General features: G+C 43.3%; 1 protein-coding gene across 1 annotated transcript in view; it reads left to right on the top strand.

Annotated features, from left to right (window-relative positions):
* Positions 1–447: 447 nt before the first annotated feature.
* The window catches only part of ITGBL1 (integrin subunit beta like 1), a 293,679-nt gene continuing 267,457 nt past the window's right edge, over positions 448–26,669 (top strand). Inside the window, exons 1-2 of the mRNA XM_068265254.1 lie at positions 448–869; positions 4,900–5,108. Coding sequence (XP_068121355.1) covers positions 790–869; positions 4,900–5,108 — 289 coding nt within the window. The 5' untranslated portion in view covers positions 448–789. The remainder of the gene's footprint in view (positions 870–4,899; positions 5,109–26,669) is intronic.

Raw genomic sequence — 26,669 nt, 5'->3', positions numbered from 1 at the left:
TAATACCTACTTTATGAGCAATGTTTCTGCCTTATTGATGACAATTTGTTATAGAACTAGTAGATTGGTGCCCGTTGGGCTCAGGCAAGTGTGATCATAGATCTCCTAGCAGAGAATGTCATAGAATAACAGCACAAGAAAATCCCAGCAACAGCAGCTGTGAATGATAAAGGCTAAATAGCTGCCAGTCCTGCTATTAGTCTTCACTTGGACTGACAGGGTTAACTTCCTTCCAGCACTGGTCACCAGATGATTTCTGAGAACACATGGCTTCCTTACACAGAGCAGTTCTGAGATGTAGAATTGCTCTTCTCATCCACCCAGAATTCATTCCATAAAGTTTTTCTCCTCCCAAATACAGCCCACATGAGTTTGTTTCTGAACTGTGATAGTTTAACAAGACACTGCATACTTTAATATCTCACGTTTTAGTGTAATAAGCCTCTGCAGGTATTTCAAGCATGAACATGTCTGCACAAGGGGAAAAAGACATCTGAACAGGGAACTTTGTGTGTCAGAAGAATCAAACATCTGGATTTACAACTGTTTCTAATTACTTGACTGACTAGACTGTAAACTTAGCATTTGGCATTAGAGTCCCTCCTAGAGAGCTGCCCAAATCCTTGCAGGCAGCTAATCAAAGGCACTGTACAGGAGGATAGCTTGTGAGCCGGTTTTGGCCAGCTTTGATTTGCTGGAGCTCCAGTGTGTGCTGCTGTGCTTTAGGAAAAAAGAAGAAGTGCAAGTGCTGCCTGGAGTCTATAGCAAACTCTTCTCGCTTGATCAAGTATGCATGCTGGCGCTCTGGTCAACTTTGTGTGGGCTTCTTTCTTCTTCTGTGTTGTAGCCGCTGTGCCACAGAGTCTAAAGTAAGTGCTTGATCTCCATGAGGTTAACTGATTGCATATTAAGCATAGTTAGTACTGTATGTGGTTTGGAGCCTTGCTGTGCAAGCCAGACCTCTGAATCACAGTCTGATCTTTCAAGTTGTGTGTGTGTTTTTGTTGACAGAAGTCCACATCTGTCTGGATGGTTCTGTAAAGTAACAGCAGGCCCTGTGATCTGTTTACTTTTGATGTGTATACAATATGTGATCGTTAGTGCTCACAACTTTCTTACTGATCACAAGACTGGGTGGGTTTTTGCATCCAATTGGACCTGCATTTCTGGTAGAATTGCCAATCCTTAAGATTAAGAACGCTACACTATTTGCACCAAGTGTTTACTAAGCTATAGGCAGTGAGATGATAGGTAACTTGGTATAATAATAGTAAGATGTATTGATACACAATAAGGTTATATTAAAAAAATGTAGATATGCAGACATCAAGCAAACAAATGTTGATTCAGGTAATACCTTTAATGACTAAATGTGCATTTTTTATTGCAAGCTTTCGAAACGTAAAATTTCTCATTCAGGCATTATACAGAACTAGATCAGAACTGTACAAAGGTGAGTGTAACAAGAGACTTAGGTGTACATGATTCACAGTCAAAAATGTAATAATATATGGAATAGTGCATGATACTATGAATGTCTTTGTTGATTTATTTGAAATTAAAATTGAAAGCTAAACTCCAGGCACATAATGAAAGAGCTAATTCATGTAGGTAAGTATACAGCTGGTATGCAATATATAAAAAATGCTTGACCTGCTAAAAGCGTTACCACATTCTGTCAAGCCATCCTTGTGATTGAGATACCTACAGGCATGTAGTGGGGCCAGAGACCTAATCTCATTTTTTTTTCTCTATTGCTCTAGCACAAGCCATCAGGTCAGATACATTTTGTATAAAGTGCTGTGTTTTGGCATTCTGGTCAGAGCACCATGTAATTTTGTCAGCAGTCCATTTCCCCTATCCTTCCTTAGGAGATGTGAGAGTCTGATTGGACTTTGTAGAGCAGAAGCTTACCAATGAGCCAACAGGGTGCTTTCTCCTTCTGTATGATACCTCACTAATGTTAGACTGCAATTAGTGTGATGTGTGATGTTTGTTTTTCTACATCCTTAGAGAAGAGACAAGAGTGTCTGCTAAGCATTTAGCAGGTGTATTGAGGATGCTACAGAAATTCATTGAGATTTGATACTCTGCAGATACTTACTACATAGATCTGACTTTTGTTTTATAACTGCTCTGAGAGTTTGTGTTACAGGTTTACTCAGTACAAACTTATTTGCAATGTCATCTGTATTAGCAGACACATCTCAGTTGGCATAAATGTCATAAGTTATTTGCATGTGGAGTGTAAAACGTTTTCAATGATGTATTGTAATTTATAAGAGCAATCATGGGCTGGCCTAAAATAAAAAATAAAAATCTCTTTATGTTTCGGTAGCAAAGGGTGTGTCCACAGTAGCTGAATTAACATAAGGTTATCTTGAAACAAACAGAAGCTGATGCTGCCAGATTTAATTATGTCCAAATAGTATAGTCCTGGGAGTGAAGATAAAGATTTAGGAATGGAGGGGGCTTCAATATATAGTTCAAGGAATATGTAAATTCAACTGGAAGATTACCACTAGAGACAAATGAAACAAGACTCCTCTATGATCTTTTACTTGTATTTACATATACTTTAAAGCATCTCTCATCTTATTGGGTACTAGTAGACCCAAGCCCGTTTAAAAAGGGCTCTAGGTCTTTTTTTTGCCGCCACCAGTGCGCATGCGCGCGCCCGCACCCGTCGCGCACACGCCTACCTCACTGGCCTGCCTCGTTCCCTGGTCCCGTCCAGCTGGCCGTCTCTGATACTGCGCACATGCGCAGTAGCAAATAACAGGGACACAGGGACAAACGCTGGACGCAGCGACACAGGGGTTTTATAGTATAGGATGCTGTGTACTACAAAAATATATCCCTAATATATGAATGATTACAATTCAGGTTTATGTCCCAGATCTCTTTTGGCGGCATTTGCTCCTGAAGATGTAAGCAATACTGTTGTAAGGTTCACGAAACACATTAAGTCTGTATAACTTGGACTTGGATGATCTATTATATCTGATACTTGATTTAATTTCTCCAGAGTTAGGGGTACTGTTATTAGTAGAAAATAGTACCCTCTTCCCTCCTCCCTTTAATGTCGGGGGCTGGGAAAGTGTATCTTATATATATGATACTTGTACACAATAAATTATTTTTCTGTCAAAATGTACATTCATTTTGCTGTTTTAACATGCCAGTTGTCCTTGTGGATTTATGTATTATGTAATAAACTGATTTTTTTTTTACTTTGAAATGAATGATCCATGTCATGCACTCCTAAATATTATTTTGCATATACTACACCAGTGAGAAATACATATAGGGGTTGATTCACTAACAATAGCTCTGCCAAACAGCATAAGTATATTACAGTTTTGAGCACTAATATAGCAGCTCTGCTTACTTTTTACTCTGAGCACGCTATGCACGGTAGTGGCAGCGTAGCATGCATAATGAAGTGAATTGAATTGAATTGAATAATTAAGCACAGTCAGAGGAGCGACACTTTGCTGTGGTAGTGGAGCAAAGCGTACGCTGGTAACTTACGCCCGCTCCCTGCCAATAACGGGTGCTCCACTCATCTCGCCCTGAGCTCCATGCACTTTCAAGGACGTGATCCCCACACTTTGATTGGCCCAATAGGCTGCCTATCAAGCAGCCTATTGGACCAATCAAAGTATGTATATTAAAATTATACAACAAGAACATTTAATTAGATCTGTTTTTAGATTTAGTATGTGCAGTGAGGGCTGGAACCCACAGGAGCGCTTTTGGCAGCGTTTTGGCAGCACTGCGATACGCTAGCAGTTTGCCAAAACGCTGGGCTAATGTTAATGGATGGGGCAACTTCCACAGGAGCGTTTGCGTTTCCCAGAAACGCAAACGCAGGACCTGCAGCATTTTGGGAGCGTTAGCGCTTCAATGTAAAGTATTGAAACGCTAGCAGAAACGCTCAGCAAAACCTAAACTGAGCGGTTTTGCTAGCGTTTTGCGGTTCAGCACACTGTAACAAAATGAAAAATAATTCACAGGACCAATCAGGATAAAAACGCAAAACGCAAAACGCTAGGCACCCGCTGGGGAAAAAAATACAATGTTGCAAAACACGACCAAAAACGCCCATGAATCCGCTTGCAAACCGCTCAGACAAAACGCTAGCGGTTGCGTTTTGCGTTTGCGGTTTTCAGTGGGTTCCAGGCCTTAAGGAGTAAAGAGTTTAGGCTGTAAGCAGTCAGCAGTAACCAAGTCTGCACCACCAACAGCCTATAGATCCCTCGCACTCCTTCCCTCTCCTACTGTACCCAGCGGAAGTCTGTGCAGCCAATGGATAGGTTCTGATACACTAGGGAGGCAATTCTGCAATAGGGAATGTCATCAGAATTGCATCTTTGTGAAGTAAGCTTTAAAGCTATATCACCTTCCTCTAGATCAGGCATGGGCAAACTTGGCCCTCCAGCTGTTAAGGAACTACAAGTCCCACAATGCATTGCAGGAGTCTGACAGCCACAGTCATGACTCATAAAGGCAAATGCATTGTGGGACTTGTAGTTCCGTAACAGCTGGAGGGCCGAGTTTGCCCATGCCTGCTCTAGATCAACTGGCATTTTTGATTATGGGGGATTTTTATTTACCTTTTTTTTAAATTTTGATTGAATCTGATGAATGCTTCTTTTTTTATTTTGCACCACATTATAATACTTTGCAAAATTAAAAAAACAGCTAATTAAAAAGATCTTAACAATTCACTCTCCTCCGTTGTTCTGAAGAGGAACATCATAGTCCAGCCCTTGCTTGATTAATGTACATAATGCTTAAACAGGGAATTAGGAGCTTCATTTTCAGAAACTGTGAAGTGTTTTACTTTTTTTTTTTAATCCTCCTACATTGATGAAACTGTTTTTGATTTTACAGAAGTTCATCCTCATCCTCAACTTGTAGATTATCACCTTCAGCATCAGAAAGCCGTTGTCGAACTCCAGATGGTTTAATATGCAGTGGAAGGGGAAAATGTGACTGTGGGGTATGCATTTGTGAAGTGAAAGAACCTGAAAAATACTATGGACCTTTATGTGAATGCCATGAGTGGGTCTGTCACACTTATGATGGACAAGTTTGTGGGGGTAAGTTTATAAATCAAAATAGCTTGAAACTGAACTAGTAACATCAAGGTCTTTAACCAGATTGTTTCATGCTCCTTATCATCCACTATCCAAAACATTTTTGTCAAGGAAAATAATATAGCATGGAGAGAAATCAGTAAATGTTACAGACTTTTACCACAAATGTCTCTCCTCCCCATCATTGCCTCTGGAAGCCTCCTTAAGATTAGTCTTGTCATGATCTACATCAAATATTACAAGGACACTTATTAGACCCTGAGTCCAAGTGACTACCCTTTCAGAATATCCATAGTAAATTAAGATTTCCTGCTTTGTTGTTTTTGGACTATGCCCACCTTAGAGGATTTTTATGAGCAACAATTGGGACCAGTCGTCTTGTAATATTAACCTGCACTCTAAAGAAGAACTCTTGTTTCTCATTGACTTAAAAAAAAGTCTCTGTTCAAATTGAGTTGTAAAATATACTCTGCCAAAAATCATACTAACTTAGAATACAGAGATATGGGGCTTGATTCACAAAAGAGTGCTAACTGTTAGCACGGCCGTTTTCGCGCGAATTTTTGCATTGCACGCGATCGCGAATTTTCGCGCGAAACGATAACGTTTTCGCGCGCAAACGCGAATTTTCGCGCGCAAACGATATCGATTTCGCGGTAAAATTCGCATTTGCGCGCGAAAACGTTATCGTTTCGCGTGAAAATTCGCGATCGTGCGCAATGCGAAAATTCGCGCGAAAACGGCCGTGCTAACAGTTAGCACTCTTTTGTGAATCAAGCCCATGGTCTTTCACAACTGATTTCTACGGAGCAACAATAGTAATCTGTCCCCTGAGATTTCTATCCCTAGCTTAATGTTACTATGGGCAGCAAAGTAGCTGAGAAACAAAGCCATGTTGGCCTTCTAGTCTAGTCCTCCTTTCCTTAATGACTGAGAAACCCTCCGCCCTTTTTATTTTCATTAAGGTTCCTCTTCCTGCTATTGGCAACAGTCACTTTACTATCATACTAATGCCTCTAACTTTCATGGCATTACACACTATATGCTTTGATTTCCCATGCTAATCCATGCTAATCCATGAATATTTTACAGTGGCATTCTATAAATAAAGCTACATGGCACTAGTACAAACAGATAATCTGATATCACGTATATGATTTTAGATTTTTTTAATCTCCTTGTTGTTGTCTTTGAATCTGTGTTTGACTTGGTAAAATTGTACTTGGTGCTCAATGGAAAATACTTTTTGGTTTTTGAAGTATATTATAATAGTACCAATAGCAGTTATGACATGAGCAACAAATACTTCTAACAATCACCTTTTTATAGTCCCAAAAAGGGAAAGGAATCCATCAAAGCTGTCAGCAATTGATTAGCTGGCATTTCATTGGCTAAATTTTCTCTCTATGTCAGAGGGGATTTGCATGTTAGGGGATTGTTTTGCTTATTGCTAATCTCAGGCAGCAAATGTAAGATTTTATCTTCAGCAGCCCATCATCATCTTGGAGAATGTTTAGCGCAATTGCACTTTTCTGTTTCAAGACAGGCTTTTACTTTCTTTCTTTCTTTCTTTCTTTCTTTCTTTCTTTCTTTCTTTCTTTCTTTCTTTCTTTCTTTCTTTCTTTCTTTCTTTCTTTCTTTCTTTCTTTCTTTCTTTCTTTCTTTCTTTCTTTCTTTCTTTTTCCCACTCTCCCTCTCTTCCTCTCTCTCTCTTTCTTTCTTTTTTTGTCACTTGTGTTCCTGGGAAATAGAGTCCTGATCATTTCTAATAAGTGACCAGCATCTAAACAAGCAGAATTCAATGACAGGACAAACTTTTCACCTCACACCCTCAGAAAGAGTTCAGAGTTGTAGACATGTTATTAATACATCAAGAGTAGTTATTTTAGCATTTCTAGAGGGTGGGTTATCATAGTGTGTGGAAAGATTTCATGTTTTTTTCCTCAGAACAAGTTCCTTTATTCATTGGGTGCGGGGGAAGGGAGCCCTAGGCATGTGGATGGAAAACTTCTGACGAGCCTCTCACCAACGTGTCAGTTTCAAAAGCCAAAAAACACAATTAGATCAGCTTGAGTGTAAGAGGAATTCTGTTAGGAAAGAAATAGCTGCTATACATTCCATTCCAGGGACTGGCATAACTCAGTATGAGAAATGTTGCAGAGTGGATGAAAACGCAGACATTTGTTTTGTTGTTGTGTGTGTGGCATTTATGTGTCGATATTCAATGAATTAAAGTAAACTTGAGATGAAAGAAGCATTTGAACACTTGACCCTACTAACATGCTTGAATGGAATTCCTCTTCCTCTAACCCTAAGGCAAAGCTCAGACTATGTGGGCAGAACGCACAATCTGCCCTTTACAAAATGCATGTTATTTTTCAGAGCATATAGAATTACTATGAAGTGTGCACTCTATCACACATGCTAGCTAGAATCGCACTGTAGGAGGTGTGAACATGCCCATACAATGGTAGATAATTAATGAAAGTAACAGAGGTGCCAATCAGAATAAAATATGTTAAAAACTGTTTTAAAAGGGAGGTAGTGGTGGACTTACCTCCAGGTAATTGGACATTGGACATCAGTGTCGATTTTCAAGGTATATCTTTATTCAATAGAAACAGGTACAACATAAAACTCCTATGCAACGCGTTTCGTGGGCATACCTGCCTCCTCAGGCACAAATGATTAGAGCATCTGTTAATCCAAGCAAAATGCCAGGCATACAATTGTCCACCCTTGGTGGAGGGGTGTATCCCAGAAATGCTTCCAGCTACAGAGAGCAACTTTTTAACCTGTGTGGGGACAGGGTTATGATCTCCTCTTGTCCGGTCAGTTTTTGCCTTTGGGGTAACCCACACTTGTGAGTATTATTCTTACTTGAATAATTTATAATCCTTTCCTACCATCACATACTGCACTGGACTGGGCTGTTGGTCTCTTTTCCCCCTGATTATGCCCATACAAATGTATAGGAATAGCCTTTACAGCAACACAGTGCACAACAGTTCCTGATCCCTAACCTTAACCTCCCTCCTTAATGAAAACCCTTTTTACTTCCAGAAGCTCCCTTGCTAAGCCTTACATCAATCCTCCTCACCTAATTTAACACGCCTTCCTGATGCATAACTTTAACCTTACAACCATAGCTAATACATCTACTTTATTCATTCACTAACCTTAGTTCTCGGTTTACGAAAGAAAAAAAAAAGCTACACTTTTTTGTATAACAGGTGTACACATACAGCTTCCTTAAATCTGATGAATTCAGACACTGAACCCTGGTAATCTCTATGCTGCTGGCACAACAACTACCTTCTTTACCTGAAATTGAGACATCCCCTGAAAGTAAGGCCTAGCAGGAATTTTGAGCATACTCGAAATATGAGCCCTACCCCGAAAGTAAGCCCTAGCTGCAGTAAGAGGAAAAAGTATGGCAACTCAGCTAGTGCAGTGCCCAATAACAGAGACATGGTTCCGCCTACGACATCATTGGCTCCTGCAGAAACACAAGTTGCCATACTTCTTCCCCATAGGTTGAGAGGATCGGAGGGGGGGGGGGGGCATCGCAGGACACGGGAACAGCACAACATAGAGCTAGGGGCAAGAGGAGGAGGCAGGGGAACATCGGAGGACACAGGGTTGCATGGGACAAAGGAGTATAGGGGAAAGGAGGAGGACACGGGTACAGAGGGGGACACCAGGAGGACACTAAAGGTACAGGGGGAACACAGGGGCACACAAGAGGTGATCCAGCAGAGGAAGAGGTGGCACAGTAGGGAAGTCAGGAGGACACACAGCACATGAACTTGTGTGTTCATAGAAATATAAGACCTCCACTGAAAAATAAGCCCTAGCACAACATTTGAAGAAAAAAAGTATATAAGACACTGATTTATTTTCGGGTAGTAGTAGTTGGGTGTTTTTTTTCCTTATTAACCCCTTATCCTGCATGCAAGCAGGTATCAGGGATGAAGAGGGGAACAGGAAGCTTGGGGTTCCACCTCCTGGCTAATACCAGTTCACAGGATTCTTAACACTGTGGGCAGCTGCATTTACCTCTTGAAAGTAATAAAAGAGGGAGCCAGATATCTGCCTTCACTCATGCAAATTGGTCAGAGGGGCCATGTATGACCCCCCTACCTATTTACAAAAGAGGTCTGTAAAGTAAAACACCTTATTATGATATTTTTTTAATGAATTTTAAATAAATTAAAAACTTTATTTATTATATATTCTTGAATATAAACAAATCTGAGTAGAAGCAGAGGTATTTAATTTTCCTTTTAGACACCAGAAAAAATAGTTTGACTCAAGTATATACCTAGGGTATAAAATCAGGCCACTAATTTTAACAACCCCATCCCCATATCACTTCTCTTTGTGGTCTAGTAGCTCCCACTTAAAGTCCAAACAGCCCATTGGCTGCCAATGTAATAGAGTGGCCAATTGGCAACTCAATTATCACTAATTAGACTGAGGGAATAAGACAGGTGCCTGGTTGCAACTTGCATGAGGACATCCACCAATGAGGAAGTTAGCTGTTTTGGTTGGGTCCCAGAAGATCCAGACATGTAGTAATGGGAATGTCCATAGGAGTGAATGGAAGCATTAAGATAACTGCTTGCCAAATCTGTGTGAGACATTTTTAAGTGCCTTTTAGGCTTGTTCAAAACCAAACATTACAAAATTATTAGGCCTGGAACCCACTAGCAGCGCTTTTCTGAGCGCTTTGTGATTTGAAAAGCTCTTGCTAATGTAATGCTATGGATGTGATTCCACTTGAGCGATGTGATTTTATAAAAAAAAAACAACCCATAGCATTGCATTATCAAGAGCTTTTTCAAATCACTAGCGCTTCTAGTGGGTTTGAGTCCTAACACAGTTTTGGCAAGAATTTTAAGGCACTTTGAAATATTTTTCAATGTTCTGAAGAAAATTTATAAGAAAATTTTCCAAAGGATTTCTCAGATTTTTGGGCGTTTTTTTTTTTGTAATGCCTTATGTATGAGTGAACATTGTATGTGCAGAAGACAGCTTTAGATTACAGTTCCTGCATAGCTTGCTTGTGTAATACATGTTACACAAATATTGTACCATGGGCCATATGCAATTCGAGGAGATAAGAAGCTGAAAACATGCGAGCTTCTTATCTCCTCACATCACTCAGTATTTACCGGCAAATTCAATTGCCAGTTTCACCTAAGTGATGTCCTTGTGTAAAGGAGCATAACTCAGGCCAATACTAGGTATTCGCTGAGCGATGCTCCTGTGTGGCGAGCGATAGGGAGCGAGGCATTTGTGCCATGGAGCTGTCCTTCAGCACCACAACACTGCTGCCTCGCTCCCCGGAAGATGCGCGCGCATCGTCGCAAGAGCCAGCGCATCGTCGCAAGGCTTTCACCCGCCGCCCGTCGCCTCCTGACGCTCGTCGCTACCGCGGGACCTTCGGAAGATACATACCTGCATCGTTCCATCTTGCCGCATGTCCCACGCCGCTCCTCCGCTCATCTCTGTGACTGTCAGTGTTCTTGGAGCCCGGCAAAGCATCTTTGAGTCTCCCGCCGGGGCTCCCCATTCCTCCACTAGGTGGCCCAATGAGAATCATCCTGATTCTAATTGAACCAATGAGAATCAGGATGATTCTCATTGGGCCACCTAGTGGACGAATGGGGAGCCCCGGCGGGAGACTCAAAGATGCTTTGCTGGGCTCCAAGAACACTGACAGTCACAGAGATGAGCGGAGGAGCGGCGTGGGACATGCGGCGAGACGGGAATGATGGAGGTATGTTTTTTTGTTACATTTTAAATAGGTAAGGAGTCAAAACAGCATTTTAAGGGCAGAAATCACATTGAATGCTAAATTGCAGGCCTAAAGTGCTGTAAAACATCTTGCATGTGTATACATCAATCAGGGAGTGTAATTAGAGTACTGCTTCACACTGACACACCAAACTCACTATGTAACACACCGCAAACAGCTGTTTGTGTAGTGACGGCTATGCTGGACTGGTGCGCACCATGGCGAGAGTGCAAGCTGTGGCGGTTTTCAAGCCCATATGGTCGCCGGGCTGTGGTAGCTCAATGATAGAACAACAGTGACTGTCCAGCTGATCAAATTTGGTCTGTCCACAATGAAGCAACAACCTTATTATCTTGGGTGTGCCCAACCCGACCCTGAGACACTCATGTAGCCGTCAGTCAGTAAAAATTCAGGAATCCACCAGGAGTCCTGGGCCCTGTTTGTGGTGGTGGAGAAGGCAGTCAAGCGGCCTGCGGGCAGAGGTGCTGTGTGGGGAGCGACTTAGTCTTGGGGCAGGCAGTCACACGCGTGCAGGCAGAGATGCTGTGTGTGGGGACTGACTTAGTCTTGGGGCGGGCAGTAGCCCTCCGGAATCCATGCCTCATTCATTTTGATAAAGGTGAGGTACTGAACACTTTTGTGACTTAGGCGACTTCTCTTCTCAGTGACAATGCCTGCTGAAGGTCCTTTCTGACAGGACGCTTGAGGCAGGGCAAGACACAAGTTGGATGGCAAATAGGGACAGCTCTGGCCACAGGTCAAGCCTGTGCACCCAGTAGTCCAATGAACCATTGCTGCTCACAGTGTCTACATCCACACTTAAGGCCAGGTAGTTGGCTACCTGCCGGTCCAGGCGTTGGTGGAGGGTGGATCCGGAAGGGCTAAGGCGAGGCATTTGACTAAAGAATGTCCGCATGTCCGACATCACCATGAGATCGCTGGAGCGTCCTGTCCTTGCCTGCGTGGACATGGGAGGAGGAGGATTACTGGCAGTGGTACCTTTATTGCGTTGTGCTGTGACTTCACCCTTAAACGCTTTGTAAAGCATAGTTGCCAGCTTGTTCTGCAAGTGCTGCATCTTTCTGTCTTTAAGTGAGTTGGTAACATGTTCACCACTTTGTGCCTATACCGAGGGTCTAGTAGCGTGGCCACCCAGTACAGCTCATTCCCCTTGAGTTTTTTTTTATACGGGGATCCCTCAACAGGCTGGACAGCATGAAAGATGCCATCTGCACAAAGTTGGATCCAGACGTACTATCCATCACCTCTTGCTCTTCCTCAGTGAAGTCAGGCAAGTCCTCCTCCTCCCCCCAGCCATGAACAATACCACGGGAACATTGAGCAGCACAAGCCCCCTGCGACACCTGCTGCGGTTGCTCTTCTGCCGCCGCCTCCTCCTCCAAAGCAACACCTTCCTCATCATCCGAGTCTGACTCCTCTTCTCCACACGACTCTTCCTCCTCCCCCTCTGTGCTGCCGCAGGTGTTGAGGAAACATCTGGTTCTGATGAGAATTTATCCCACAACGTTTCCTACCATAACTGTTCCTGTTCACGCTCCTCCAGAGCTTGATCCACCACTTTACGCACGGCACGCTCCAGGAAGTAAGGGTACGGGATCAAGTCACTGATGGTGCCTTCACTGTGACTCACCAGGTTGGTCACCTCTTCAAACGGCCGCATGAGCCTGCATGTATTTCGCATGAGTTTCCAGTTGTTGGGCCAGAACATCCCCATCTCCCCAAACTGTGTCCTTCTACTGTAGTTGTAGAGGTACTGGGTGACGTCTTTCTCCTGTTCTAGCAGGCGAGAGAACATAAGGAGGGTCGAATTTCAGCGAGTCGGGCTATCGCAAATGAGGCCTCTCACCGGCAACTTGTTTCTCTGCTGAATGTCCGCAAAGCGTGCCATGGCCGTGTAAGACCGGCTGAAATGCCCACACAACTTCCTGGCCTGCTTCAGGACGTCCTCTAAGCCTGGGTACTTTAACACAAATCTTTGAATGACTAGATTCAGCACATGTGCCATGCAGGGTACATGTGTCAGCTTTCCCAAATTCAAAACGGAAATGAGATTGCTGCCGTTGTCACACACCACGTTGCCGATCTCCAGCTGGTGTGGGGTCAGCCACTGATCCACCTGTTTGTTAAGAGCAGCCAGGAGAGCTGGTCCAGTGTGAGGCAAGACATGTCTAAGATGGCATGACACCTGGCATGCAGCATAGGCCCTGGGGAGCTGGGGCTGTGTAGCTAGAGAGGAGATCGCAGCACCAGTAGAGTTGAAGTGCCACTCAGCCAAGGAGGAGGAGGATGACGACAGTGAAGAGGATGTAGAAGGTGGAGAGGAGGTGGCAGGAGGCCTGCCTGCAAGAAGTGGAGGTGTCACAAGTTGTGTCACCAGGTTTTTAGAGAAATAATTGCGGCCTGGCATCTTCCACTGCGGTGTCCCAATGGCCACAAATGTATGGAAGGCCTTAGAGTCCATCAACTGGTATGGTAACAGCTGGCGATCTAACAGTTCCACCAAGCCAGCTGTCAGACGCCGGGCAAGGGAGTGACTGGCAGAAATTGGCTTCTTCCGCTCAAAGATTTTTTCCTTCACAGACACCTGCCTGCTGTGGGCAGAGGAGCAGGAACCGCTCAAGGTCAGAGGCGGTGTGGAGGAGGGTGGCTGTAAAGTTTCAAGGGAGAAAGCGGCTGAAGATGCTGCACCTGAAGGAGGAAGAGGAGAAGGAGGGTGGCTTTTCTTTTGTGTGATGCTTTTCCTCTGGTGCTCTTCCCATTGCATTTGTGCCTTTTCGCCAGGTGCCTTCGTAAGGCAGTTGTCCCTACGTGGGTGTTGGCCTTTCCGCGGCTCAATTTTTGGAGGCAGAGAGAACAGATGGCATTGCTCTGATCTACGGCAGAAACATTGAAAAAATTCCAAACCGCTGAGCCCCCCTGGGGTGATGGCACTATGGTAGCATCAGCAGCTGACGTTGAAGGGCATGTTGGCTGGCTGTCCATAGGTGGCGATACATGGTGCCGGACACTGCCACCAGCTGTTTCTGACGACGAGCTCCCCCTGCTTCTTTCAGGAATTCGTCTCCTCCTACTCCTCTCTGACTCCCCCTCTGAACTGTCCGGGACAGTTCAGAGGGGGAGTCTGTCCCCCTGTTCATCTCCTCTATTGGGAACATACGTGGCATCCGTATCATCGTCATCATCATAATCATCCTCCAAAGCTTCGCTTGCCTCAGACACCTCCAAAACTGCACCAACAGCAGGTACTTCATCATCCTCCTCCTCACACGTTACGTCCATAGTGTCGCCTAACTCAGACATATGAGGTGGTGTAACTTGCTTAGCGCCTTCATCTGGTTGTAGCAATAATGGCTGTGCATCAGTGATTTCCCCACCAAATAACTCCTGCGAACTGTCAAATGTAGTGGATGTGGAACAGATGAGGTGTTCTGTGTTAAATAGTCAACCACGTCCTGACAATATTGGGAGTTGATGGGACGTGCCTTCTTCTGAGCACTGTATTTTGGTCCAGGGCCGCACGAAATCACATCAGCACGACCTCGCACAGACCTGCCGGGTGGCCTTCCTCTGGGTCTGCCACTACCTCTGCCTCTACCTGTTTTGTCTGTTTTGTCCATATTGGGGGGGATGAAGTGAAAGGTATGTTCTGACTTGACTAATACAATGTGCAGTCACACAGGTGCAGCAGGTATGCACAGAGTGGTATATCACACTGCATGCACTCACGTAGGTAGGTGGGTGCACTTGACACAACAGGTAGGTATATGCAGTGATGGGTATTACAAATGTGCACCTGTCACACACACACAGGTACCGAGCAGGTACAGTGACACTGCGTGCGCTCACGTAGGTAGGTGGGTGCACCGAACACAACAGGTAGGTATATGCAGTGATGGGTATTACAATGTGTACCTGTCACACACAGACAGGTACCGGACAGGCACAGTGACACTGCGTGCGCTCACATAGGTAGGTGGGTGCACTGAAGTGAACAACAGGTAGTAGGTATATGCAGTGATGGGTATTACAATGTGCACCTGTCACACACAGGAAGGTACCGGACAGGCACAGTGACACTGCATGCGCTCACGACGTAGGTAGGTGGGTGCACTGAAGTGAACAACAGGTAGAAGGTATATGCAGTGATGGCTATTACAATGTGCACCTGTCACACACAGACAGGTACCGGACAGGCACAGTGACACTGCGTGCGCTCACGTATGTAGGTGGGTGCACTGTGAACAACAGGTAGGTATATGCAGTGATGGGTATTACAATGTGCACCTGTCACACACACACAGGTACCGGACAGGCACAGTGACACTGCGTGCGCTCACGTATGTAGGTGGGTGCACTGTGAACAACAGGTAGGTATATGCAGTGATGGGTATTACAATGTGCACCTGTCACACACACACAGGTACCGGACAGGCACAGTGACACTGCGTGCGCTCACGTAGGTATGTGGGTGCACTGAACACAACAGGTAGGTATATGCAGTGATGGGTATTACAATGTGCACCTGTTACACACAGACAAGTCCCGGACAGGTACAGTGACACTGCGTGTGCTCACGTAGGTAGATGGGTGCACTGAAGTGAACAACAGGTAGTAGGTATATGCAGTGATGGGTATTACAATGTGCACCTGTCACACACAAACACAGGTACCGGACAGGCACAGTGACACTGCGTGCGCTCACGTAGGTAGTTGGGTGCACTGAAGTGAACAACAGGTAGTAGGTAAGGTATATGCAGTGATGGGTATTATAATGTGCACCTGGCACAGCAGTAATCATAGCACTAAGGGGACAAAGGCCAGCTGCGACTGACTGACAGGGCTGTATATAATGCAAGTGGGCCACACACACACACACACACACACACACACACACACACACACACACACACACACACACACACACACACACACACACACACAAAAAAATAGATCACAACAACAAGATTAGCTCTCAAAAGAGCTGTTTAGGGGTGCTTTTTTAGCAATAAGAATCAGCAAGGAGCAAGCTAACAAGCCTAAAAGAGCCTAACTAAGCTTTCCCTATAGGTCTTTGCACAGCAGCTCTCCCTTCTCTAATTAATGCAGGCACACGAGTGAGTGAAAAGCCTGATGCTGCCTGCCTTTTATAAGGGGAGGGTGAGGCTCCAGGAGGGAGTGTAGCCCTATTGGTTACAATGTGCCTGCTGACTGTGATGTAGAGGGTCAAAGTTGACCCTCATGATGCACTATGGGGGCGAACCGAACTTTTGGAAAAGTTCACGGTTCTCTGCGATCGCGAACCCCGGAAGTTCGCTGGGAACCGTTCGCCGGCGAACCGTTCGGGCCATCTCTACCATTCGTTCCCTGTCCTCTTTGTTTTCGACTAGAACTCTTTGGTGAATATCCTCCCAGAAGGTACCCCCAGTGGTGACAAGTAATTCAGAGCTGCGCGTGCGCCAGTTCCAAAACACATGTGCATAACCAAAGGTAGCAGTCATGCACAAGTGCTTTCTTGCATTGCAAATGTGCAGATGGAGGGAGACCCAGCAGGCAGTGTGCACAGATTTTCAATAATTTTCACACTGAAATCTATTGGTCACATTGACCAGTGTAAGGGCAACTTTAGTCTGAGCTACTTACTGTAGGTGAATACTTAGGAATTTAAAGCAAGTAAGCTCAAGTATTATAACAATCTTATACTCAAGAGATCTGTGATGTGTGAGAATATGTGAATTTTGCTTATGAGTTTTGAAAATGCTATGGTGGTGAAGAAAATCATAGGTGTAATGATAGTTATTTCATTTCATATCTCATGCTTTCTCTATAGACCTGTTCACCTCGTTGTGTTACTTTGCTATCTGAAGTGTCACCAGATCACTGGGGAGGCTTCTGATTTCAAAGTGAGAGCATGAAAAGATTTTTATTTTTTTAAATTTGTTTTACTTTAATGTCCTCTGCAGTGTTTCTTTATTAACTGTTGTCACAAGCTTTTGTGTTCACTGATGAAGTGAGGATAAACATTGCTTTCCTTATTAGTGGTTGAAGATGTTACATCTCCCAAGAGGAACACCAGAGTTTCTTTCTAAGAGTACTTCATTTGCTTTAATAGAATGATAGTTCAAATCAAAGAGAATGTATTTTGCCCTGTACAGTACTTCTAACAACTTTGGCCTTTACATCTATTTAACCAAATAAATGCATTCCATACCTGGTTCTTAGATCCTCTGTGGGCAGGCCTGGGCCACCCATTACGCCAGATGATGCCTCTTCCTCAGGTGGCATTACATTTCAGGGCGGCATCCCGCCCCCTGCCTCTCCTAGGGTCCGCCTCCGGTGCTCTCCTTCCCCTCCATGCAGAAGAACAACAGCGGCAGCACAAAGGCACTTACATCCAGCTGCCCAAGTCTCCCCTATGATCTGCCCTCTGTAGCCGCGGCTCAACTACTTTCTGTTTCTGCTGCAGATCACAGGGGAGACCCAGTGGCTGGACAGCACATCACAGGGGAGACCCAGCGGGTGGACGTAAGTGCCTTTACGCTGCCACTGCTGTTCTTCTGCATGGAGGGGGAGGAGAGCACTGGAGGTGGACCCTAGGAGAGGGAGGGAGGAGATAAATTAGGTCCCTCTCTTGCGAACAGCTGCCCTCCTTCCTCTAGCAAGAGCTATTAGGTCACTCCAAATGAAGGGGGGGAACACATCATTACAAGTTTGCCTCAGGCAGCAAAAAGTCTACAACCGGCCCTGTCTGTGGCTTATTGATGATATGACGGTGGAAATGTACCGGACAATTCACTGAAGCCCAGACTTATGAAACTTGTACTGACATATAAAGAGGCTTGCTCATCTTCAGTGTCACAGCACTGCTATTTAGCTTGCTATTTATCTTGTAAAGTAGTTAAATGGAATGATCTTGTGCCTGATCTTTAGCAGGAGCTGAAACCACAACGCTAGCCACTTTACCTGTGGCTACTAAAGGTGCCTATCAATGATACAATCTTGATGGCACAATCTTACCAAATCTATGTAGTAGAAGGGTAAATTGAGTAAATATATTTTGAATGCCTACTTAAAGTGTACCTGAGGTGAACCTTGGTCAAGAACCAAGTACTTACCTAAGAAGAGGGAAGACTGTGGGTCCTGTAGAGGCTTTCCACACTGTTCTAAGGTCCACCATTGCCAAGCATGGGTCCAACTCCAAAGGAATCCAATAAAAGCTTGTCAGGGTAAAGCTTGCACACGAGTGCGGCAGTACTGCACCTGTGCGAGCATGACCATGTACATAAGTGAACCTCTCCTTCTGGGAATGCCCTCTGCAAAGCCACTATCAAGCAGTCATTCAGTTCTAATAGCAACAAAATATGCAGCTCCATAGGATTGAATGAGAGAGCTGAGGTGAGGAAATTTCATGATGGTTTCTGTTTATAATATAGATGTTTTAATACTGATGTATTCATACATATTTTGTTTATAGATTATACAATAAGAATTTCATCTGTAAACATTAGAATAGTAGATAGTGTAAGTACTTCTAACTACATATTTGCATTTTGAACAAAAGGAAGAGGGGGGGGGGCAGAGGGACTAAGAATGTAAATGAGGAATGAGGTCTCTGATAGGTTGTGGCCACCCATGGAAAAGACCTTATGCTGGGAATACACTATTAGATATTTTGGCAGATAGATGGTTCAATAGATAATTTCCGACATGTCCGATCCTATTTTTGATCGTTTTTCTGATCAATTTCTCAAAAAAGTGAATGGAAATTGATAAGAAAAGATAAGAAAATCGATCAGAAAATCGATTGGAAAATCAATCGGATAGTAAATCGGCTGAAAAATCTTGTGTATTCCCAGCATTATACATTCTATTAACAAAGTTTACCTTATTTGGGGGCTGAAAGGGACCGGACATTCAGATTTCCAGCAAGATTGAGGACAAACAGCTCCCATATGCTTCAAAAAATAAATAACTCCTGTGCGCTGTCCTTTTTAGTTTAAACACTCCAATTATTTATATTAACAAATGATTCATATTAACATTACATTCAAAAGGCACCATATCATAATTTTTGGATGCATGGAAAGAATAGATGCCCATGCAGGGGCGTAATAAAAGACCCTGCAAGGTATGCAGCTGCAGGGGGGCCCAGAAGCAGCAGGGGGCCTTGTTCTGAGAGACTGACAACTAAATGCAAGGAGAGAAAAACATGTTCTGCTCTCTGCACAATAGTTCTAATTAATGCATCTGCTCAGCCACTGATAAGGAATTGTACAAAGTTTTTTTGCAGACAAAGATTTGTAGACAGTATCTATTCAGTGTGCAGTAGGCTCTTGTGTACAATACCCAGTCCCCAACCCTTCTACCTCTCCCCAAGTGTTCTGTACTGTAGTGATGCTGCAGGAGTCTGCAGAGCCAGTTCTGCTCCATCAGAGATGGACAGAGTAAGTGTAATAAGCTGAAGTTGGGAGAACACTTGTCTGTCGGTTTTACATAGATGCAGGAGGGGAGCGCAGAGGGGAGAGCCCGAGGTGAGGGAGTGGGGACTGTCCCGCCTCCCTACTGATGTGCAAAGCTCTCCCCTCATGCTGTGACCCCTCCTGCCCCCCCAAAACAGCCATGAGCGGGCCCCAGGCCGTGGGGGCAGGGGCTGCTTCCCCTATTGTTACGCCAGTGCCCTTGTCAAATACGTTCAGAGGGTCCTAGCACTGGAACAGTGAGCTTGATGGGGATCGGGGAAGCCTCTGGATTATCCAAAATCTTCCCTCTACTGAGGTAAGTATCTATTTATCCAATTATCACTTTAGGTACCCTTTGAATTTTTGTGGAGTAACTTCACATGAACTGCAGTGTCAACGTCTTATAATCACTTTGAAAATGGATGTATGCATACCTAATATTCTGCTCACTTTTATATAGTAGGGATGGTCAATGAGATGCTAATAACGCTGAATTGATGTAATTTTCATCCTAATTTAATGCAAATGTATAATTAAGCTTGGAAATGGACTAGTCAAATGCAGTAGCCAATTATTTGGATTTCAAGCTGTATTTATTTGTATAAAATTTGCATCAACTCTGGATTATTAGCATTATTTTGTCCAAGGCAGGTAATTTGGTCACAAGTGGTGCTTTGGTAAAATGAGCACTGCATAGGTTGCAGTGTTATTTGCAGCTATAGCAACATCAAGGGGGCATTTGGTAGTGGGCAGCAAAAATATCAAATTTTTAGTGGTGAAGGCAGTGCTGATATTGGCAGAGATTGCGGCGGGGCAGAGGATTGGGTTAGTGTTAGGCACCAGTAGAGGGAGGGTTAGTGTGACAATAGGGTTAGGCGATAGCAATATATCAGTAAAAATTACTGATGTCCTACTATCGGAATTAGCCACTGATTAATAGTTGAATATTGGTCATTTAAAGATATTCTATTAGCGGCTATCCCCGGGACGCAAATGACTCCTTTTTTACATGTACGCTGCTTTGACAACCTTTATTGCACAAAATGACCTAACACAAATGTCAAAGTACCGTACTTATTCCAAGTTATAACTATTTATATAGCAAGGTTTGAATTTTATGCTAGGGAATTTGAGATGGAATGATTGAGAAGGCTTTTTACATATACTACTATATTGCTAAATGAAGCTCTATATTTCGATGAGAAGCAGGAGGGCACATTAGCACATTACCTCGTACCAATATTACAAGCTACAAAGCTAAATGTGGGAGTAGCCATAAATATGTCAATAAGTTTAGGCATTCACAGGCTTTAAATTATCTCTTACTTGAAATTAAAAAAAAAAAAATCTGAGTACCAAAAGTCGTATTACTAATATTTTTAGCAGTAGTTGTAGCAGCCACAGGGGCAGTGGTAATAGTACTACTACTACTACTACTACTACTAATAGTAATACTTCTACAATTGCTGCTACTACTAGTTGTACTTGTTAAAGATGAACTCCAGTGAAAATAATGTAATAAAAAAAGTACTTAATTTTTACAATAATTATGTATAAATGATTTAGTCAATGTTTGCTCATTGTAAAATCTTTCCTCTCCCTGATTTATATTATGACATTTATCACATGGTGACATTTTTACTGCTGGCAACTGGCAAGTGATGTCACTGGAAGGAGATGCTGCTTGTTTTTTTTGGCAGTTGAAAACAGCTGTTATTTCCCACAATGCAATAAGGCTCCCACAGTGTGATGTCAGTACCTCAGTGCTGTGAGGCGCTGACATCATTTGTGGGAGGGATTTCACCACAAAATGAGCCATACAGAGCCCCCTGATGATCAGTTTGAGAAAAGGAATAGATTTCTAATGGGAAAGAGGGTATCAGCTACTGATTGGGATAAAGTTCAATTCTTGGTTATGGTTTCTCTTTAAACTAGTAGTAGTATTAGAAGTAGTAACAACAGTTGTCTCTCTGCTTCCATTTAGTTTTCAAATAGTTTTCTGTTAAAGGTCAACCAAGAAAGCTACAATCTTATTAAATATTAAACAATCCATCAAACTATCCAGGGCTGCACTGTTATTTCTTACTGAACAGTGAATGAGAAGTTTATAAACAGGTGGGCTGGACACTTGAGCAAGTATGAAAAGGATAGCAATTTAGAGAACACACTTTCTTCACGTAAAGCCAATGGAACTTAATAGTATGTGGTCTTTATTACAGCTTTCAACAGTACAGACAGAGTACACTTAATTCTTTTTTATACCTCTGAGTGTTTCCAGGGCAAAAACAAACAGTACAGTAATGGAGAAAAGAAACACAAAGGGAAATAATTAACAGCTTTTCAGTATGAAAACTGCACAGGCAGATAAAGCCAGGACAAAAAACAGCATGTAACATACACCCAATTCCTTTAGATAGCAGAACAATGTGGCCAAAATTAGTGTTGTGGTTCACATTCCAGTAAAAGGGAACTTCTTCACAAATATTGGTATTTAAATTTGGGAACAATCAAATCCAGCAACAGTGACATTCACTAAAATATTTGGTGAGCTATCCTAACATTTTCTGGCATCCACAGTCAGCAACCAGTCAATGTCTGGGAAAAGCAGTGCGCTTGGAATTTTATGTAGTCATAGATGAAGGTGTCCTACAAGAAGCCTGTAATCACCTGGTATATGGCTCAATACCAGACCATCAAATACCAGCCATTTTGTAACCAACATTTTTTTCGTGCGGGTCTAGTTTATTAGAGCAGAGCTATGCTGCGGAGATCATTAGGATGTTTTTGGGGCAGCAAGTAACTGATTTTTACTGCCATATGGGGTTTATTGTACACATTGCTAATATATTACAATATAGCACAGTCAGGGTAATTTTAATCAGAGGCAGAAGACCATAGAGTGCCCCAGACAAAGCAGTGAATATATGCAGAGCCTCTGTTTGGGTTCAAGGTGCGTTTGCAGTTCCTGGGGGGGCTCAGCGCATCTCTGACCTGAGGCCATTCAGAGGCGGCCTGGTGATGCGCTGATCCCACTTTTTCTGCGCAATTCTTAATTTTACTGGTAGCGCGCCCAGGCTATGCATATGCATAGGTAGGTTCTAGTTAGTGTTAGGTCCCCTCCCATGGAGGAAAGACTTCTTCGACAGTGGGAGGGACGAGTACCTAACAAATTGCATTGCAAGCTGTTAGTGGAAACTAACATCCTCCAAGTGGTAGACAGGTTGTATGTGTGCTCATTGTGTATTTGTATCCCATGAGTGGGGTCTGCACTTTTTTGCAGGTAAGCATTCATCTGTTTTTAAGTAGCGCTGTTCATTTCTTTGCTATGTTTGATTTAATTCTGGTCAGCTGCTCCCACTTGTTAGTTTTTCTTTGGTGTATATGCAGAGCCTCTGTTTGGGTTCAAGGTGCGTTTGCAGTTCCTGGGGGGGCTCAGCGCATCTCTGAGCTGAGGCCATTCAGAGGCGGCCTGGTGATGCGCTGATCCCACTTTTTCTGCGCAAAGCAGTGAATTTGCCTCTCCCTCACCTCCCTCTTTATGAGTTGAAGGGTGCTCAGGCAACTTGGAGGCAACAGGCAATGTGAGACCACAATTCATTATACTGCTTCAGTGGCAGTCTAGCTTTTATCTGCAAGCTACACTAATGCAGTTAGAAAGCTGTATGGCCACAGATACCAGAATAAAGCAACTGGGTTGCCCAGATACTTAAATGAAGTATTCATGCTCCCCCTAGATACAAGAATTAAGTAGCCATGTGCCTAAAGATTAAACAATTAAATAGTTACATGTTTCTAGATAAAAACATTATAAAACATTAAATAGGCACATGCCTACAGATAGGCATTCAGATAAAAGACTCAAGGAGTTTCATGCCCCCCAAAAAAAAAATATTAAGCATTCACAAGCATCCAGATAAACTTAATTGAGCAGTCACATATCTGTAGACAAATTCATGAAGTAGCCAGGTGCCTTAAGATAAATGAATGAAATAGCGAGGCACCTAAAAATAAAACAATAAATAGTCAGAGGCGCCTATATTCAACAATTAAGTCGTATTATTAGGTAGGCAGACATGCCCCCCAGTATTAGTTAGCCGGTGGTATCTCCTGGTATAGGTAGCCAGAGATGCTCCAAGTATTAGGTAGCCAGAGGGGTCCCCAGTAATAGGTAGCCTGAGGTGTCCCTCCAGTATAGGTCGCCAGAAGTTTCTCACTAATATAGATAACCTGAGCTGATCCCCCAGCCAGGTGTGCTCCCCAGCAACAGGTGCTCCCATTATTAGATATGCTGAGGTGCCCTCACAATATAGGCAGCCTGAGGTCCCCCCCCCCCAAGAATCAAGATGTCCGATGCCACCAGATAAAAATATTATGTCATCACAAGCTTCCAGATAAACTTAATTAAGTAGTTACATTTCTTAACATAAATTAATGAAGTAGCCAGGTGCCTCAAGATAGACAAATTAAATGGCCAGGCACCTAAAAATAGAATTGAATAGCCAGAGGCCCCTATAAAAAAAAAAAAACCTGCACACACACACGCACGCATGCACGCATGCACGCACGCACGCACGCACACACACACACACACACACACACACACACACTCACACACTATAGGTAGCTTGCAGTGTCAAAACAACAATCAAGATCACCGTGTCTCATTGCAAGCACCAGTGAAATTGAAAAAAGAAAATGTTGGTTTACTCAATAAAGGTCATAGCCTGCGTGTGAGAAAGTCGCAGGACAACACATGATATAGGAAGTGTTCTCATATTTCTTAGTATTAGACTTCCCAGAACAAGTTGGTGTTACAGTTTGAATAAAAATACTTAACTTTGGATATTTTACATCTGCCCGGCTGTTGTAGCTGTTTTTTGGGTAGCAGTTAGCACACATTTTCCCTGTATAGTATATGCCCTGAGGTTTCAGGATTTCCAGGCTGCTTTCCTAAGACAACATTGGAAGCGCACATTAGCAGCTTTAGATGCTTACACCTTAAAACCTAAATAAAGCATATTGTTTATTTCTTATGTTACCTCTCAATAATAAAAAAAAAAATACAGTGAAACCATATTGTTATTGCTTGAGTGAGCATACCTGGGAATTTAAGTGCAGGGATCTTATTGCCTGTGTCTGAAATGCTAGCCACATTTGATATGATTCAGTAAGCCAATTTATTGTGTTTTTAGTCTTAAATGATTATTTTGGCAGGAACTCTAATGTTATTTTTCCCCTGCAGATAACAAACTATAGATTTCTCTGTAAAATGTATTATTCTGAAGATCCATCAACTTGGGCATTTTTATAAGGTGGAATCTAAGAAAAGATCATATTACATATTAGCAAACAATCAAATTTCAACAACTGCAAAATCATTTATTGGATCACTCTGAAAACATACAGTATATGGTCAGCATAAAGCTAGCCCTGCACCATACAATCTTTATTGTACAATTGTGCCCAGTCTTATTACTTTGATGGTGTATAAGGCCTCGTTCACACAATATGCATCGCCATGTGTATTTCATCAACACAAATGGGCACTCCATATTCATAGACAAAATGCACATGGCAACACGTATCGTGTGAACGAGGCCTTATATCCGTAAGAACATCAGAAGCGCATAGACTGCACTGTCTGATGTTCAGATTACATGCGCTGCACATCAGTGCAATGCACTATCGCACTGCTCCACACATTTTTTGACAAAGCGCAATGCTGACCCATTCACTGTAGTGAATGGGATAAGCAGCACATCGCACGGCAGTGCAGATGGCCGTGCAATTGTGCGTGTTGCGTTCCGATCACACAGGCATCTGCGTTTGGCTGTGTGAACGAGGCCTAGGGGTGAAAAGATTGAGAAATACTTTGAGGCCTGGGACCCACTAGCAGCGCTTTTGTAAGCGTTTGTGATTTGAAAAGCACTTGCTAATGTAATTCTATGTGTGTGATCTCGTCTTTTCAAACCATACCGCGCTGTCCTCCTTAATACCCACTGGCTGTCGGTCTGCCAATAGCTGCTAATGTCACCAAAATCCACTCTGGTCAACAGGTATTTGCAATATTATCCTCAGCGCTGAATATCCAAACATCAAATGGTGATAGCTGCAGTCACCCCGTGCTCCAATAGACAGACAGGGGACCGTCACCACATGAGCACATCAATTCACTGTTAGTGCGTACTAAAATGCATTCAAATTTATTACAAATCCAAATAAAAACCACAAAAGCTACTCACATTAACGGCGCTTATTACAATGGTCCCATCACTATAAAACAGCATATAATGCACACCCAGTGCTTATATCGATCAGATCAGTTATAGAGTGTTGCCTAGTCTCCACAGCTCTACCGCTTTCGGCGTTGCTCAGTTCTCAGGAGCAGATCGTGTGTGATCTCACTTGAGGGATGTGAGTTTTAAAAATCCCCCATAGCATTACATTAGCAGGAGCTTTTCAAGCACTTAGAAAAGCACTGGTAGTGGGTCTCAGGCCTTTATGAACACACAGGAATAGAGTCTGAAGAAAGCGTATTAGCCGAAAGCTTACTCTCTTTCTTTTATGTTAGCCAGTAAATGGAATCATCCTGATTCAAAACTTCCTAAGTGATTTAGGTAAGCTCTCATAATGCATAGATGTTAAGAATGGACAAGATAAGAGTGGTAAAATTGAATTGTGCTTGGCCAGCTTAAAGTAAACCTGAGATGTAAAGATCACAAGGATTTATACTTACCTGGGTCTTCCCCCAGCTCCCTGATGTCCGTGAGCTCCAACTCCACCCTCCCGGGCCGCTCTCTACTACCGCAGTCAGCCCTGGCAGTCCTATGACTACTGTGCATGTGAGCCTCTGGCCACGCACCTCTTGGTTGCACTTTCATGGCTTGGAGCTTTTTGCAACTGCACAGTTAGTTACATAGTTCCATAGTTATTTTGGTTGAAAAAAGACATACGTCCATCAAGCCATAGTTAAGGCTTGTAACTGCGTAGGAGCAGAACGCTGTTGGCAATGGAGCATGAGAATGACTGAGGAGGCGCGCGGCCAGACCTGGGCAAGCCCAGTAGTACCCATGCTAGTGGCAGAATGGAGGGGCTAAATGAACACTGAAGAAGCCCAGGGACTGCAGGAGGCTGGAGGAAGCGCTAGGTACAGTACATATAAATGCTTGTGGTCTTTACATCTCATGTACACTTAGAAGTTGCCCACTAATAATACAATCTTGATTGTAAAATCTTACCACATCTATGTGAAGTGAGGGACAACCTAAAGTATCTATTCAAAGA

The sequence above is a fragment of the Hyperolius riggenbachi genome, chromosome 2 (genome assembly GCF_040937935.1).
Source record: "Hyperolius riggenbachi isolate aHypRig1 chromosome 2, aHypRig1.pri, whole genome shotgun sequence".
Taxonomy (NCBI): Eukaryota; Metazoa; Chordata; class Amphibia; order Anura; family Hyperoliidae; genus Hyperolius; species Hyperolius riggenbachi.
Note: the sequence above shows the minus strand (reverse complement) of the source record. Positions and strands in the feature narration are given on the sequence as shown.